Source organism: Microcaecilia unicolor, chromosome 6, assembly GCF_901765095.1.
Source record: "Microcaecilia unicolor chromosome 6, aMicUni1.1, whole genome shotgun sequence".
NCBI classification, from domain to species: Eukaryota; Metazoa; Chordata; class Amphibia; order Gymnophiona; family Siphonopidae; genus Microcaecilia; species Microcaecilia unicolor.
The window spans coordinates 296,155,954-296,174,713 of NC_044036.1; the positions used below are offsets into that span (position 1 = coordinate 296,155,954).

The 18,760-nt window shown below is 42.2% G+C and overlaps 1 protein-coding gene across 1 annotated transcript; it reads right to left on the bottom strand.

Moving 5' to 3' along the window:
• Positions 1–212: 212 nt before the first annotated feature.
• On the bottom strand, positions 213–18,219 carry CDK9 (cyclin dependent kinase 9). The gene is made up of 7 exons (XM_030207949.1): positions 18,044–18,219; positions 9,933–10,014; positions 8,855–8,945; positions 1,654–1,820; positions 1,376–1,547; positions 1,139–1,287; positions 213–729 (listed from the first exon to the last, which is right to left on the bottom strand). The coding sequence occupies exons 1-7, from the start codon at positions 18,133–18,135 to the stop codon at positions 364–366; spliced, it is 1,119 nt and encodes a 372-aa protein (XP_030063809.1). The 5' UTR covers positions 18,136–18,219; the 3' UTR covers positions 213–363.
• Between the last annotated feature and the right edge of the window lie 541 nt (positions 18,220–18,760).

Sequence of the window (18,760 nt, forward strand, 5' to 3'; positions counted from 1 at the left end):
AGCCACCAATGCTTGCACTCCCCAAGCATGCCCAATTCGTGCATGAATTGAGCATGCTCGAGGAGTGCCAGCACTGCTGGCTGAATGTGCCCTGCTGACTTCCTCATTCTTAGGAGGAAGGGGGATGCTTTGGCATCCCCACCAGCAAAGGTATGATCTAATCGGGGTGGGGGGGGGAGAGAGAGGAGGAGGGTGAGGAAATGTGTGTGGAGGGTGAGGGGGGGGGAAGAGAGGAGGAGGAGGAGGAGGGTGAGGAAATGTGTGCCCCCCCCCAAGTCCATCCCTATGCCCTCATCCCATATACTGCTGGCTATGCTGCATGACTAATCGCAATTAAAAATTGTAATAGCAATGCAGCCCTAATCAAAACACACGGTCAAACTCTGTCTGATTGGTCGCTGCTGTGTTTCTGCTCTGATTGGTTGATTGCTGTGGTATGTGCCCACCTCTCCTCCTGGGTGGAGCCAGATACTCAAACATGGATTGGTTATGGGTGGATAGCATGTTCTTCAAATCTGAAGGCATGGGGTCAGTCCAGAAGAAATCATGATTGAGTGCATCATCGCTGTCTGTGCGTTGTGCTGGGTCCAGCACCAGAAGTTTGTCTATGAGGTCCAGAGCATAAGGATCTTTGACATACGCCTTCAACCGGTCTTTGACCTTCCGCTTCTGTCCTTTTGGCAGCTCCAACTTCTGATACAGCTCATACTTGTCCACATTTGGCCACACCTACAAAAGAAAAGAACAGAAGCCATCAAAGTGAGACTACTGCTTGGCTGCAATACAGGGGAAAGATCCATCCTGGGTTCTGATCACTTCATAACTCTGGATGACAAAGCTGTAGAGACCTCAGATTCTACAAACAATCACATATGTCCGAGGCCGATACTGGCAGCTTGTTGTGGGTAACATTGATTAAAATCGTCCTTCTGTTCTGCACTATAATAGAAGTCTGAGAAATAAGACCATTATCCAACACAATATTTGAACTGTTTTTCCTCACCAACTCCATTTTATTCACAGAAACACTAAATGGCTCAAGAATCTTTGTAGTAAATAAATTCATAAGATCAATGCAACAATGTGGGGGGGAAAAATACCCTCACAAGCACCAGAATGTCTCTTATTACCCACGTACCTCAGGTATGATTGAGCCACACAGCTGGCTGATGAGAGTCAACTGGTGCTGCTCTGTGTTCCCCTGCATGATAGGACTTCGAGTCCACATCTCTGCCATAATACAGCCTGCACCCCACAGATCAATAGGAGGTCCATAGTCACGCTCCCCTAGAAGGAGAACCATTTAATTTAATCCCCACACTTCCTAGCAGTTTGAGCAAAACAAGTCCATTGTTAAGAAATCCCCCTTACCTACCTAGGAGCAACTCAGGAGGACGATACCATAATGTCACCACTCGATTAGTGTAGCGGTTTGGCTGACTATTCTTGGCGAGGCTGAAGGCTCGAGCCAAGCCAAAATCAGCAAGTTTGAGAACGCCATCTCGTGTGATGAGCACATTGGCTGCTTTCATGTCCCGATGTAAGATCTGTTTACAAGGGTCAAGAAAGAAATAATACGTTAAAGAAAGGAGGATGAGAGGAATGAAACCAGGGCATATTCTTTATCTCCTTCTTGTACCAACACATTCTTACCTTATTCCTGTGGATATAGTACAGCCCATTCAGCAGCATCTGCATCACCTTTTTAATCTCAGAAAGCGTGAACTTGACATGAGCGTTGCTGAGCAGGCCAGCCAGGTCATGCTCACAGAAGTCAAACACAAGGTAAATGCTCCCCTTGTAGCGATTATACTGTGTGGCTGAGAAAGAAGGGAAGACAGAGTGAGCCCAAATCTCACCACTTATAAAAGATCAGAGTAAATGATAGCAGATAAAAACCACAATGCCCCATCCCATCTGCCCAGTATAGATTTGTCCTCTTGACATACGTACACATAAAATGCCTAAAATTTGCTCTTAATTGTTCTTTGCTTTCCCAGGCTTATACCATTTCACCAAAAAGACAGCCCCCTTCCCGCAATCTTAATAGGAAGGACAGGGTACAAAGAAGTGGGAACGAGTAGCGTTATATGTTAGAGATAATGCAACAGAATTGCAGGATTTACAAGGTAAGGAGGCGGCACTGTGGGTTAATCTGAAATGAGAGAATGAAAACCTATTTTCATTGGTGCAATATACAGGCCTCCTTCACAGGCAGAAGTGGACAGAGATTTGATTGAAGACATTCACAACATAGCTATGAAAAGTCACTAGTAGGTGACTTTAATATGCCAGATGTTGACTGCGGCATCCCTATTGCAGGGTCGTTTAGAAGATGGAAGATCCCGGATAGGTAGACTGGATAGGCCATATGGTATTTACCTGCCTTCATTTTTCTCTGCTTCTCTGAGAACTGTTCCAGCAATTGGTAATGGAACACACATGGGATAAGGCCAAACTGGACCTAGTGCTTATGAATGAGGAGAGTATTTCTCATGTTATAGTGGATAATCATCTGGCATCCAGTGACCACTGGATGGTGTGGCTCAATATTAAGACAAGTGGAAAAGGTCATTAAAAAAAGTGAAGGTTCTAGACTAAAAGCAAAAAAAAAAAAAAAAAAAAACCTAACCTAGCTTTTATAAACCAGAAGAGATCAAAGAAAGAGGATGATGGAAAATAATATCCGGAAAAGCTAAAAGAAGTTGGTAAAGCAGTCAGGAAAACAACAATGCAAAAGGATGGAAAAATAGGCAATACAGTAAAATGGAGGGACAAAACATTTTTTAGATATGTAAGTGATAGGAAGAAGTGCAAAGTTTCATTGTGAGACAAGGGTGGAGGGGAGGAATATGTAGGAGGATAAAAATCTGTTCCTTGTTCACAGATGAAGGACCGGGAGTAGGACTGCAGAAGACAAACACAAATAGGAATGGAAGTGTGGTAGACACTGGATGATTTTCAGAAGACTGTTTGTGAGGAGTTAGCTAAAGATAAACAAAGTGAATGGAACAGATGGGACACAGCCAAAGGTACTGAAGGAACTTAGTAAAGTTCTGGTGGCTGACCTCTTCAGCGTTTCTCTAAAGTTGGGAATAGTCCTGAAGGACTGGAGAAGAATGGATGTGATCCCTCTCCACAAAAGCAGAAGTCAGGAGGTTGGGAATTACAGAAGGCTGGTTAGTCTAACCTCTGTGGTGAGTAAATGAATGGAAATACTTCTAAAACGGAGGACAGTGAGGTTTCTGGACTCAAATAGATTGCAGGGCCTAAAGCAGCATGGTTTTACTAGACGTAGGTCTTTTCAGACACATCTGATTAATTTTGAAAACCAGACAGTTGGATTGATGGAACTAGATGTGGTGTACTTAAATTTTAGCAAAGCCTTTTAACACAGTTCTGCATAGGTGACATAAATAAACTGAGTGCCCTTGGCATAGGCCCTAAAGTGAATGACTGGCAGGTGACAAGAAGTGTAGTGGTAGTTGGAGTTCAATCAGAGGAAAGGGATGTTACCAGTGGTGTGCTGCAAGGAAAGGTTCTCAGTCCAGTTCTTCTTAACATTTTTGTAAATGATATTGGGAAGGGCTGTCTAGTAAGGTTTGCCTCTTTGTGGATGATACCAAATCTGCAATAGAGCAGACACCCTGATGGTGTGGATAACACAAGGAGGGATCAGTGAAGCTTAAAGAATGGCCCAGAAGTTGGTGGCTAAGATTTTTTTTTATTGCAATTTTCAAAATTAACATACAAGGAATCTCACTTTTGTGTAGCAATACATAAAAGTAAAAAATATTACTTTTAATCACAAATACAAAATCAAGTTGGAATAAACCCAAGTTCACGACATTGCAGGAAGGAAGTCAAGTAGAAGAAGATGCCATGTTTTGATTATTGTAACAGTTTGCTGCTTGAATATCTAAATCTCAGCTAAAAGCTCTACAAATCGCACAAAACTGTCGCCAGAGTACTAGTAGGTGCCAATAGATATGAGCATATTTCACCAGTCAGCTTTGCATTGGCTGCCTATTAAATCTTGTATTAATTTTAAAATCTTGTACTTAGTGTTTTAAGATTTTTAACTAGTCAGGTATCAGAAGTGTTGGCAGCAAAACTGCATTTGTTTCAACCCTCGAGGTCTCAGATCTGCACATCATTATCGGGCTGTAAAACTGAATGAGTACAGAGCAAATATTTTTTATGTAGCAGGCCCCATTATGTGGAATAGCCTACCATTAAGGCTTAAAAAAAATTCAAGAAGTAAAACAGTTTAAATGAGAATTGAAAACCATCTTTTTATACAAGCATATGGGGTGGCAGAAGATCAAGATTAAGCCAGCAGAAATTAATAGATTGAAGTAGTTTGACTGAAGACCAGGTCTGTTAAATACTATGTATTTTAGTTTGTTTTAAATTTATGTTTGTAAGAACAAATGTTTTTTTTCTTTATGATTTTATGTATGTACCCTATGTTCACTGCAGAGAACTTTTGGATTGTGCTGTACAGAAATGTTTAAATAAAAGGTAAAACAAACTACCAATAACATGACAATAAAGGATAGGGAGTAGCATAGATAGTTTCGCATAGTATGGATTAAAGGTAAGTCTCAGTCCTAACCGGGGAACTAGAAAGCAGACTCTTGCCGCTGAAGAAGGCAGATAACCACGATGGCTCATAGAAAACAGTTTACAGATGTCAACTTATACAATTTGCAAGGGTATTTCAGAAAAAAATAATGCACCTAGCTGAAAAACAGCTGATTGTAGTAGAAAATGCCTCCTTCTTTTTTGGGTCTCCCTAGTCAGATCAGGAAACATTCTGACCTGACACCCCCAGAAAGGTATCTCTCTCCTTTAAAAAAAAAAAATGAAATAGCCAATCACGATCAGATGAGAGAACCAAAGCAATCAAAGTAGCTTTCACCACTGAATCAGTTTCAGGAGACCCCGATAAATCTGAAACATTTAACACATCACTCTCTTGTTCTGGAGCAGTTCTTTCTTTTTAAACTTCTTTCTTTCCAGTTGTCAAATAATAAATATGAGAAATAGGTTAGAAATGACTGCTCAGGTACAAGAAGCACCTCCTTAAGACATCTTGCAAACATTTCTCCTGGTGAAATAAGAGGCAACTTTAGAAAATTAATTATGCTTACATTAGAACATGTAATTGCATTCTCCAAATTTTCCACTGTTCACCTCAGAACAGTCTTTTCACTGAAGTAGTCAATTGGGAACTCTTTACTAATTGACTGCATTCCTCCAAAGTTTGTGACATATTATCAACACATTTCTGTAAATTTAATATATTAATCATATTATTCTGGATATTAATACTCATAGAAGCAAACTGTGCTGAAAGAGCCTTGCCCAAGTCAGAGACCGCCATCCAAATAGTCTCTAGTGTGAAAACAGGAGGCTTCTTGAGTACTCTCAGATGGTAAAGGTTGTAAAACAGTACCTTCCTCCAGAGGCAACGCACGATCTGTCCCGGAGCCAGCCGAGACCTCCCCCGACGCCATAGTCCTGGAATGTTGACCCGGAGGTGGAATCACCACTTCCACTTGTGTCTCAAGAACCTCTCTTTGTGATACGAAGGACTCCAGCAACTTCTGCTGTGCCTCTATAGCTGGAACCTCAGGACTCACCAGGAATGGCTGTAATGGGTGAACGCAAGTCGGGAGTCAGAGATAGTTCCGAGTCGAAGCTACACATCGTTCCTCCTGGCAGCGGTGTATAAGCAGCCGATGAAGCACAGACCACTGGAGTCATCGGACCCAGGCACTGAAGATATGTATCCATCGGGCCTAAAGTTGTTGAAGGCTGGGGCTCAGAGCCGCACCTTCCTTTTTTTTTTTTTAATTATTGCAATTATTTTTAACACAAGTCTTAACACTTGACAAGAAAAACAGCTCTGACCAAGAAAATAATAGTGAAAAAAATATAGGAAATACATAAGCCATAACTGAATCTAACCTCTAGTCTAAAGAAACAATAGAACAGGGAGACAAGATTACTGAAATACAGTTGCACCTGAGGAAGAGAGCTGAAAACAGGAAAAAAAAAAATAAAAAAAATATATAAATGCTAAGATACAAAAAATATATATTCTGAATGGGAATTAAAAGGATTTACCTTTTATATACCCTGTTACAAAATACTCAACTAAACAGTGACATTGGAAGGAGTAGATATAGCTAGCGGAACTGGTGGTTGCCTGGACATTATAAAATTTCTCAAATGTTCTCAGTCCAGAAAAACAATTTTTATCAGAAAATTTTACCATTTACACAGAAATTGAAGGAAAAAGTCCCTCCCAAAGTTACCAGTTGAAACTTGCGTGCCAAAAGAGCTCTCCATCGCATCTTTGTAGCTCGGCAAAGGTCAGGAAATATTAATACATTTTGTCCCTGAAATTCAACTCTTAAATCGAAAATACAGACGAAGAATCCAATTACAGTTACATTCCAGGGCAAAGGTAGCTATTAAAGTCGCCTTTGTTACAACTGGATCAGAAGTCTCCAGAAAGCCTTTAAGAACAAAACTGGCTTCTGTTTTAGAGTCTTCTTCACCTTTGATCCCTGAGAGTCAATATAAAAAGCCTTTGTGATTGGTGCTAAGTTATCAGTGGGAATCTACAAGATCTCTTTCAGATATTTTTTGATCAACTCCAAAGGAGAGAGAACTGGTGATTTAGGGAACTTCAAAAATCTCGAATTCAGCCTTCGATCATAATTTTCCAAGGCTTCCAAATTTTTGATGACTATTCATACTATCTTTTACCAAAGCCACCCGAGTGGAACGTAGCTTCCCAACTAATTCCTCAGTTTCTTTAACCCGTTTATCCAAACCAGTAACAGAATCCCCACAGACATTTCTGTGGTTACCCTGGCCAATATTGGCACTTAACTTGCCAAATGCTTACTCTGCCCCCGGAATGCCCTCAAAATAGCCGGTTTTGTTTTAGGCACTAACTGGTCATTTTCAGTGGTACTAACTGATTTAAGTGTCTCTGAAAATTAGCTGATAGCCCCGACCAAGCAATTTAGCCAGTCAGCAGCCATTTCTAGCCAGTTAAATCATTTTGAATATTGACCAGTATGTTTCATCTGCTCCTGTGGGATTAATACGCACTAATGGAAAGGCTTCCTTTCATTATGGGGGAAAAGACCAGCCCATGTCCAGCATCCGTCCCTAAGCATTGTCTGCACCCCTTGGATTAACAGACTCAGTGGCCCTTTTATCTATACATCAGGGAATATGTGACAGTACCCGCGTCAAAACTGCCACAGTTTACTATTTTCTAACTCATACCGAGTACACCCCACTTTCGGCTGTCGAACTAAATAGCCTTATACTACAGCTCCCAGATATTGCTATGGGTGGCAACCGATGGCTGAAGAAATTACAAGACATTACATTAGGTACCACCCTGTCAGTTGGTGACATGAAAGCGTTATTGGGCAGAACCCCACACGCTAGTGTCACCGATATATTCACTCAATCGGGCTATGCCAAATTTGTGACCGATACCCAGTATGATGGTAACCCTTTGACAGAGATTCAAACCAAAGTGTTTCAGGAGATCCGGACCATGTATCCGGCCCTCAAAGATTTCTCTGTTATCACCTCCCAAAGGTGGGAAGTGGGCTCTGAGCCTATTGAGGCTTACTTACTCAGACTCCAAGATCTCTTTAAAGAAGAGACGGAGGAAACATTTGACTCCGATAATGCTCTTCCAGTGTTCTACCATTTACTCAAAGGTACCTTACCTTCAGAGATCAGAAATAAATTAGAGAACAAAGTTGGTCTACAACTAGAAAAATGGCCAAAAATTCGGGAACATATCTTATATCATTGCAGAAATTAAAAGCAAGCAAGATGAAGTTCAAAATCGTAAGACATAACCTTTATGTATTTCCTGGCATTTTTTTTCTTGGAACTTACAAGTATATATAATTTACAATTTTCCTTTTATTTTTGGCAAATTTCAAACTGAACAGAAAACTGTAGAAACTGACTCCAGTATGATGGAACAAAATACACTTTAACAGCAGTAAATAAATCCCTTAGAAACTGACAGGTACAAAATATCTCCAAGATATAATGAACTACTCCCTATTCTGAGCACCCTTGCTTTCTCTTTAGTCACAAAATATATCAAACAACAGTCTAGTGACTAATCTTACACAATTTTCATTCACTTTGTAAATTTTAGAAGATTTTGTTGTGCAAATAATAATCGTCCTACTTCTGATATAAGAAAGAAGGCAATGAATAAGTAGAGAGGATGAGGTAGTGAATGAGAGTGTTTGAATGGATGGAAGCAAGAGAACCATAAAGTAGGACGATTGTAAATGTTAGAAGATTTTGTTGTGCAAATTATATAATAAAGTGAATGAAAATTGTATAAAAATAGTCACTAGACTTTTGATTATTCAAGATATAATGAAGGAATAATCTTATTTTGTGGGTTGCCTTTTCCCTTGCCTCTTCTTTTTTCCTTTTTATTTTCTCTGTCTTTCAAGGGGGAAGGGGAGCATATGACAGTATGATGTCCCTACCAAAGCTTCTCAAACCGTGGGTTGGGATACAAAACGTGCATTATGGATCATGACCTGGGTGGACTCACTATAGGAGAATCATTATTCTGCACCTCCTGGGGGGGGGGGGGGGGGGGGGGGGACAAATTTATTTGGCAATGATCATGAGGTCACGGCCACAAAAAGACTGATAAACACTGCTGTACGGATTTTAAGTGTGTGTGTGGGGGGGGGGGGGGGGGATTTCCAATGCATGTCGTCACTGGGCGCAGTACATATCTCATGGTGTGGAAAAGGAGAAGTTTAAATACCTTTTGTCCGGCAAATCTCGATAAGGTTCACAACATTTTCATGCTTTAGGAGCTGCAAGATTTTAATCTCCCTCAGAGCTGTAATGGGAAACTGGACCAAAAGGAAAAAAAAATAAGTGACATCAGCATAGAAAATACTTTACCTATGGAAAACAGCAATTCTTGTTGGGGAGGTTCTGGGTCTCAAAGGGGAAGTGGAAAAAAAAAAACAGAAAGTCAAGGTAACAGTAGCAATCACATTTAAGTCAAACTGTGCATTATTTTATTCGTGTGTTTTGTAAAATCCAAATTCAGTTTTTGAATTTTTTTTTTTTGTTACATTTGTACCCTGCGCTTTCCCACTCATGGCAGGCTCAAAGCGGCTTACATGGGGCAATGGAGGGTTAAGTGACTTGCCCAGAGTCACAAGGAGCTGCCTGTGCCTCAAGTGGGAATTGAACTCAGTTCCTCAGTTCCCCAGGACCAAAGTCCACCACCCTAACCACTAGGCCACTCCTCCACTCTGCACTGACCTAAATTCACGAGATTATTATTATTATACAGGCACAAGAACACAGGCACAAAAAGAAGAGACCCAAAAATGAACTAAGCAGTACTTTCCCCACCCAAACAGTGTCTACAATCACACTAAGCACTGCTGTCCCTCCCCCTCCAGGTGGGCCCTGCCTATTACTACACTGATTAATGCTGCTCCCCTCCCCTAACATGGGTGATGCTATCCACCCCTGAGCAGTTCCTAGAACCACACTGAGTGCTGCTGCCCACTCCCAAGCGGTGTCCATAACCTTACTGGGTGCTGCTGCTGATGCAGAAACTCAAATGGTGCCAATAACCAAACAGGCAATGCTACCCACTCCCAAGCAGTACCTATAACCACATCGAGAACTACTGCCCACACATGAGACCTGTCTGTTGGAACAGTTTTAAAGAAGTTACTTCATTCATCAGGACAGTGCTATAAGACACCTGAAAAGTCTGCCTCTGCTCTGAAGGTACACACAGCAGAGCCCCAAGCGCAGCTCAGGAGAAACAAGCGTTTGCACTCTTGACTCCCAACTGAAGAAACCAAATCACTCACCCCTTCCTTTTCATTTTCCATCAGCACTTTTTTCAATGCCACCTTTTTGCCAGTTTGACGATGTTTTGCTTTGAACACTTCCCTGTGAAAGACAAATACAAGAAAGACTGAGTAACTAGCAAGACTACAGTAACCTTCCTCACTCTGCAAGAAGCAGGAGGCAGTAAGAAAGGATGGTGAATGGGAGCACTGAGGGAGGGGAAGAGATGATTTCAGCAATTATCCAACAAGGGTAATATACAGTTTGGACTCTTGTGACAATGTACAAATATGTAGGCCAGGCGGTTTGGTTTTTCTGATGGCAGAATTAAAAAAAAAAAAAAAGCAGATGACAGCATATAAAGACAACCCAGCCCATCTACTCTGGCCTACAATTCTATCCACAATGCTAAAGATACATCCAATTTTTCCTTACAGGGACAATCTTGTTGTCTTCCTCTTTTAGTCTGTATGCCACCATCCCGGCTAGAACAGTGTATGAGAACCTACTTTCTTACTCCCAGTACCCACCTTTGCCATGTCTAACCACAAGGCTCTGTATTAATCTAAACAGCCAGCAGTTCTAGCATAGCCATTGCTCATACACCTGACCTCTTAAGTTTCCTGTAGAAACCCCTTGCTAAATTAGTGCCTGCATTCCCATTAGGACGTCTACTTCATTACAGAACTTTTGGCCTCTGCCAGTAGGACCCAGCTGCTGGTCTGATTCGTTCATCAAATATTATCTAAGGGGCCCTTTTACTAAAGAGTTGCCGTGTGGCAACTCAGAACTACCACCGGCCCAACACGTCCTCCAACGGTAGTTCCACCTCAAGTGCGCCCCATTTCCAGTGCAATGAAAAATATTTTTAAAATTTTTACTGTGGTGCTAACCCAATGGGTGGTGGTAAGTGCTCCCTGCTGCATGGCCACACTCTTACCGCATGGCCATTTGGGAGGACCTTTTTACCCACTGCAAAAAAAGGACCCTGGAGTACGGGAAAAATGGCCCTTGCCATTACCACTGGGCCCCTTTTACCGCAGCTTGGTAAAAGGACCCCTAAATAACGGTAACGGAATTCAAACATGCGAGGGATAAACAAAGAAATCCTGTTGAGAAGGAATGGATCCTCAGAAGCTTAGCTGAGATTGGGTGGCAGAGCTGGTGGGGGGAGGCGGGGCAGACTTCTACGGTCTGTGCCCTGAAAATGGCAGATACAAATCAAGGTAAGGTATACTCAAAAAGTAGCACATATGAGTTTATCTTGTTGGGCAGACTGGATGGACCGTACAGGTCTTTTTCTGCCGTCATCTACTATGTTAATAACTTCTCTACTTTCTTGCATAGTCTGCCAGGCCACAAGTGCTTGTGTTTCTTCATGGCCATGGAGACTTGATACCTTTAGTCCACTCCAGAATCATGTTTCAAGTTTCATTAATATCTGATATACTGCCTATCAAAGCATCTTCTAGGCAGTTTACAAGGAAATATAGGAAGATACAATAAAAGTCAGAAAACAAGTAAAAACTGATAGCAGAGAGTAATACAGAGCTGCAGGAGACTGAGCATCCATCACTGGGCAAAAGAGGATAAGAATTTTGAAATAAAACGTTTTTAGGCCTGATTTAAACCTTGAAAAAGGACTCCTCAAGTCGTAAAGCAAAGGGGAGGGTATTCCACAGCGTAGGGCCTATTACACTAAAAATATGGGAGCGAAAAAAGTTATGATGTACAAAGGGACTGCTGGGTTATTGACCTGTGATAATGGAAGCCTAGGTGTGTCTGATTTATCCTGTTGTCTAAGAAGAACCCTTTTACTGATTATTTCTGTCCTTTCACGAATTGTAGTTCTTTTCTATTGATTTCTTTATGTAATTTTAGATTGTAAACCACTTTGTCCTGTCAACTTAAAGGCAATAAAGAAAGTCTGAAATAAATTAAGATCATTAACCTCACTTTCTACTAGGACTTCAGGTTAACTTTTGTGATAAGGGAATGTGTGAGAGGTCAATATATACAGTCTCAGCTGTGAGATGAGGATACACAGAAGTTGGTAACACCTTAGTATTAAGTGGGAGCACATACAGCTTGGACTGTAATCAGGAGAAAACACAGAGGCAGTACATAAAGAGGCTGTTCTTGGAAGAGGTAAAGGAGGAGCAATATAAAAGCCCAGGCTGGAATCAAGAGTTGGAATGAGGGTGGTGGAGGACAGTATACACAGCTTGAGCTATGGTCAGGGTGGGGAAGCAGAGGCACTATATATGGCCTAGGCCATTGGTCTTCAGTAATTTTTATGTAGGGACCACTTTGGATCACAATGAACTGAAGGAGAGCCACCAAATATATTCCCATGCAAAGTTGAGTCATGGCTGACCAACATGTGTCAATTACATCCATCCCCACCAGCCCCCTTCAGACTTTGCATTTGGTGGGTGTTCTCATGAAAAAAATGCATTTGGAAATGCTCACCTTCATCTACAGTACTGAGAAATGCCTTGTACTTTCCCCATCCACTTCCCCCCTTCTGTCATGAGCTTGGTCAGAAAGTATAAGAAAAATAGGGGAGCTGCCCCAGAGTTCTCCAAGGTCCACCAACTGGCCCCCAAACCTTGTATTAAAGAACTCTGGCCTAGGCAGATATTGGGAGAGGGAAGTATGTACAGGCCAGACTATAATCAAAGTACGGGGTGGGTCAGTAGAGTCACTATAAGCTGGAATCAGAGACGGGGGAGTGGAGGGCTGTGATCAGGGATGAGGGAGTGGAGGCAGCAGAGCCAGTATAGGGTGCAATCAGGGATGGGGGAGCGGGGGCGGTAGAGCCAGTACTACATTTCTTTGAAGGGGTGAATAGACATGTGGATAAAGGTGAGCCGGTCGATATTGTGTATCTGGATTTTCAAAAGGCACTTGACAAAGTAACTCACGAAAGACTCCTGAGGAAATTAGAGAGTTATGGGATAGGAAGCAATGCCTTATAATAGATTAAAAACTAGTTATAAGAAAACAGAAAGTAGGATTAAATGGTCAGATAGTGGGGTTCCTCAGGGGTCTGTGCTTGGACCGCTGCTTTTTAACAGATTTATAAAAGATCTAGAGATGGGAGTAACTAGTGAGGTAATTAAATTTGCTGATGACACAAAGTTATTCAAAGTTGTTAAATTGCAAGAGGACCTTAGGAGTCTGGCCATACAAATGGCAGATGACGTTTAATGTGAGCAAGTGCAAAGTGATGCATGTGGGAAAGAGGAACCCAAACTATAGCTATGTAATGCAAGGTTCCACATAGGAGTCACCGCTCAGGAAAAGGATCTAGAGGTCATTATTGATGGTATATTGCAACTCTCTGCTAGAGAATGATGCAGGGACAAAGTCTGTCCCCATCCCCACGATCTCTGATCCCATCCACAGAAGCCTTGAACAGTTATGATTTTATATTTAAATCATTTTATTAAAGTATAAAAAACAATATTCTGTACAACTGTTGTTTTACAAATCACAACCAATACAGAATAAGGATTAAAAAATAAAAACCCTGTCTCCCCTCCCCCCTCACAAATATTCCTTCTACTATTGGGGAAACTGAACAAACCAAATTACTACAGAATGTTACATAGAAAATTCATGCTAACAGAATACCTCTGTCACACACACAGAACACAAATACCAAATACACAATAGCTGACCAAAAATTATAAACATATATTAAACCAAAACCTCAAGAAGCCACAACAAAGAAATAGAAAGCTGCATTTCCTCCTATACCCTGCAAACTATAAAGATCACTCATGTCAGGGATGGTGTTAGGGGAGTGCAACTAGGACAACTGGCCAGAGAGAACCCTAAGCCTGCTGACAGCTGAAGGCAGCATGGTCTAGTAGTGGGCTTTGGAGTCCCTCCAAAATTTCTGCTTGGGCCCTAGCCACGTCTAACACCAGCTCTGGCAGGATACACATTTCAAATCTGACATATTCTAATGGAAGCATGGATAGCGGTGATTCCAAAGCCGGGTAAAGATAAGGTGGCGTGTGACTCTTATCGTCCTATATCTATTCTCAACACTGATGTTAAAATCATAGCCAAACTTTTAGCAAATCGTCTAGCTAAAGTCCTTCCAGACTTAGTTCATCCTGATCAAGTTGGATTTGTACCTCATAGGCAGGCTAAAGACAATGTGCGTCGCATGGTCAATGTCTTGCATGTAGCTAATAAATCTAAGACTGCCCTATGTCTTCTGGGTCTGGATGCCGAAAAGGCTTTTGACCGCGTTCATTGGCCCTTTATGATCAGTGTTTTGGGGAGGTTGGGCATAGGACAAGGCTTTCGAGGTTGGATTCAAGCTCTTTATCTGTCTCCCAAAGCTTGTGTGCGCATTAATGGAGGTAACTCTCATTTGTTTACTTTAGCCAGGGGAACGAGACAGGGCTGCCCCCTCTCGCCTATGCGTTTTGCACTGGTCATGGAACCTCTTGCTACTGCTATCCGGGCTAATCCTAATATTATGGGGCTTCAGGATGCAGGTCAGGAATACAAGATGGCACTTTTTGCAGATGATATATTGCTTTCCTTGACTAAACTCCTTATTTCTTTGCCTAATCTGATTCAGCTTTTAGAGTCCTATTCTTCCATCTCTGGATTTAAGCTTAACCTGTCTAAGTCTGAGGCAATGGCTGTGGGAATCCCTGGTCCAGTTTTGGTGTCCTTACAAGAAGCCTTTCCTTTTCGTTGGGTGAAGCGTGGTATTAAGTATCTAGGGGGTTATTCTTACTAGTAAATTCTCAGATTTATTTGTTCTTAATGACCCTCCTCTTTTAAAGGATCTATACAAAGATTTAGAGGCCTGGGGATCGATTGAATTATCATGGTTTGGAAGGATTGCTACGGTAAAAATGAATGTGCTACCACGATTGATGGTATTTATTGGATTCTATTGGATCCTCAGAAGCTTAGCCGAGATTGGGAGGCGGGGCTAGTGCTGGGCAAGACTTCTACGGTCTGTGCCCTGAAAATGGCAGATACAAATCAAGGTAAGGTATACACAAGAAGTAGCACATGAGTTTATCTTGTTGGGCAGACTAGATGGACCGTGCAAGGTCTTTTTCTGCCGTCATCTACTATGTTACTATGTTACAAAATAGAAAATATTTTTCTTTTTTGTTGTCTGGTCATTTTATTTTTCAAAACGTGTTGGTCCCAGGCTCTGGTTTCTGTTTCCTTTTGCCTTCTCATCTCACTCGCCAGGGTCTCCTGCCCATTTGACATTTCTTCTTTCTCCATGCTCACCATCCATCTTCCATGTCTGCGTACCTATCTTTCCCCATGTTCAAAATCTCCCTTCTCTGTGTCCTATACTTCCCTGTCCAGCATCTCCCCACATTCATCATTACCACTGTGTCCCTATCCCCTCCTCCCTGTGTCCAGCCATCACTCCTGTGTCCCTATGCCCCACAAATCCAGCATCACCCTTCTATGTTCCTATTGTCCTCTCGTGTCCATATACTCCCTCCCATGTCTGGCATTGCTGCATACAGATGGTAAATAGATACAGAGGGGGCATCTCACCCCTCCCTCTCTCAAGCGCTGCCTCTGCCCCCTTCATCTCCAGCCCTCCCTCCCTTCAGCACTGCCCCTCACTCAGTTCCAGCCCTCCCTCCCTCTAACATTGCCTCTGTCTCCTTCAGCTCCAGCCCTCCCCCCCTTCCCCTGCACGGGTCCGGCATTCTAATAGCCACAAAGATCCCCCACAGGCCTTCCGTCCTCTGGCTCCTGCCTTCTGCTGTAACTTTCTGTTTCATGAACAGGAAGTTACATCCAAAGGCAGAAGTCGGCAGAGGAGGGAAGGCCCCAGAGAAGGTCTGTGGGGGGGATCTTCAAGGAAGACGTGAGGGGTGGGAAAGGGAGGTAAGGACGACCCATGGAAATTGCGTTTCCCCCCCTTTTACCACTCCCATAGAGGCATATTTTCAAAGCACTTTGGGAGGCTAAGTTCCATAGGTTTCTATGGAACTTTGGGAGGCTAAGTGCTTTGAAAATGAGCCTGATAGGGTAGTAAAGTTTTGCTCCCGCACCTACGGTAAATACAGCAATTGTTTGGTTTTTTTTACCGTAGGTCCCCGTGTCATTCTCTACTCTCTACTCAGTGTACAGCAGCGGCTAAGAAAGCAAACAGAATGTTAGGTATTATTAGGAAAGGAAAACAAAATGAGAATGTTATAATGACTTTGTATCGCTCCATGGTGCGACCGCACCTCAAATACTGCAATTCTGGTCACCGCATCTCAAAAAACAAATATGGGAATTAGAAAAGGTACAGAGAAGGGCAACGAAAATGATAAAAGGGATGGGATGATTTCCCTATGAGGAAAGGCTAAAGCAACTAGTGCTCTTCAGCTTGGTGAACAGACAGCTAAGGGGAGATAAGATAGAGGTCTATAACAAATAACTAGATTGAAATGTTAGTCTGCATGGCTGATGTATAATGTAAAGCTTTACTAAATAAACAGATGTTAAAAAAAAAAAAAAGACAGAGGTCTATAAAATAGTGAGTGGAGTGGAACGGGTAGATGTGAATTGCTTGTTACTCTCTCCAAAAATACTAGGACTACGGGGCATGCAATAAAGTTACTATGTAGTAAATTTAAAACAAATCATAATAGCCATACTGGTTCTGAACAATTGTCCATCTAGCTCAGTATCCTGCTTCCAACAGTGGCCAATCCAGGTCATAACTACCTGGCAGAAACCCAAATAGTTGCAAAATTCCATGCTACCAATCCCAGGGAAAGCTAGTGGCTTCCCCATGTCTGTCTCAATAACAGACTATAAACTTTTCCTCCAGGAATTTGTCCAAACCTTTTTTAAACCCAGACATGCTAACCACTATTACTACACACTCCAGGAAAGAGTTCCAGTGTTTAACTATTTGTTGAGTGAAGAAATATTTCCCCCTATTTGTTTTAAAAGTATTTCCATATAATTTGAGTGCCCCCTAGCAAGCTGAAGAGCCCTAACCTCTTTAGCCTTTCATATGAGAGGAGTTCTATCCCTTTTAACATTTTGGTTGTTCTTCTCTGAACCTTTTCTGATCCCGCTATATCTTTTTTGAGCTACGGCAACCAGAACTGAACACAATACTCAAGGTGAGGTTGCAGCATGGACTGATATAGACGTATCACAGTACTCTCGGCCTATTTTGCATCCCATTCCTAACAATTCTTAGCATTGTTTGCTTTTTTGGCCACCGCCACACAGTGGGCAGAAGATTTCAGAATATTGTCTACAACACCTAGATCTTTTTCTTGGGTGCTGACCCCAAGGTGGACCCTAGCATCAGGTAAATATGATTCGGAACATTCTTCCCAATGTGCATCACTTTGCATTTGTCCACATTAAAATTCACCTGCCATTTGGATGTCCAGTCTTCCAATTTCTTAAGGTTTTCCTGCAATTTTTCACTGTCCACATGTGTTTAAACAACCTTGAATAGTTTTGTGTCATCTGCACATTTAATCACCTCACTTGAAAATATTTATTTACTCAATGTGTAATTAAACTAGGGAATTTGTTGTAAAAGCAGTTGGCTTAGTAGGGTTAAAAAAAGGTTTTGATAACTTCCTTTTAAAAAGTCCATAAACCATTATTAAGATGGACTAGGGAAAATCCACTGCTTATTTCTAGGATAGAACAGCATAAAATCAGCTTTACTGTCCTGGGATCTTGCCAGGTCAGGTACTTGTAACCTGAATTGGGCACTGTTGGAAACAGGATACTGGGCTTGATGGGCGTTCGGTCTGTCCCAGTATGGCAACGCTTATGTTTTTATGTTATATTCAGTATAGGTTGCGATTAGGAACGGGAGTGTGGGGGACGTAGACACAGTACAGGCCTCAATGGGGGAGTGGGGCCGCTGGACCCAGTACAGGCTGTTATCAGGGAACGAGAGGGGGCGGTGGACCGAATTCAGCCTGCGATCAGGTAGTGGGGAGTAGGGGCGGTGGACTAAGTACAGCTGCGATCAAGGACGCTATCAGGGACGGGGAAGTGGTGGGGACGGCAGGTCACATCCATTTCCTGATCGGTTCTAGGAGGCAGAAGGTTAAAGAGAAACTGGAGACCCAAAATCGCTGCTCACCCGAAAGTGCCCTGCCCGATCTTCGCCAGCCTCTCGTACTTGGACACCTCGTCGCAGAAAGGAAACTCCACTGCGTCATAGTGTTTGGCCATGGCAGGTCCAAACGGGAACAAACGACCGAGGCCAAAATCGTATCAGTTCCAGTAAACTGCCACCGCTGGCCGCTTCCACGTACAACCCCGCCCCTTCCGGCCAAGGCTATTGTATTCTGGGAGTTGTAGTTCATGGCAGCTAATAATGTATGATGTTACAGTAATTCCTTCCTTGTGCAATGCTGGCCCAGTGCACCGCACTTTCGCACTGCGTGCTGGTCAGAGTTAAAGGGAAAGAAAAAAGCAGGGTTAATAATATTTTTCCTACTGTCTCCGTTTTAACGCCACAAACAATATTTGTCACTTTGTTTTATATGGTGAACCTATTATAAAACAACGTTCCAACCCAAAAGTTATAACGATAGAGTCAGAGAACATGAAAATGGCATATAAACATATTTCTCTCAAATAAACACCACATGGCTGAGGCAAAATAATATCTGTAATTAACCTCATGCCCATCCAACCTGTTCCCCTCTGATTAACATCTTCTTTTGACATTTAAGGGATTTTTCTGATAGTGCTACCTAGCACAGGGCCCATAGGAATAACACCAGAGATTCTTCTATATATTGTGCCTAAAAAATTGGTGCTGAAATCTGTGGCAACTAAGAGTATTCTATAA

Coding starts and splice junctions, on each gene's coding strand:
- CDK9 (XM_030207949.1), bottom strand. CDS start 18,135: ATGGCCAAACACTATGACGCAGTGGAGTTTCCTTTCTGCGACGAGGTG. Junction 1,821..8,854: donor CGAGATTTGCCGGACAAAAG/GTATTTAAACTT, acceptor CTTCTTTCTCAG/CCACACAGTATAATCGCTAC. Junction 1,288..1,375: donor TCCTCCTGAGTTGCTCCTAG/GTAGGTAAGGGG, acceptor TTCTCCTTCTAG/GGGAGCGTGACTATGGACCT.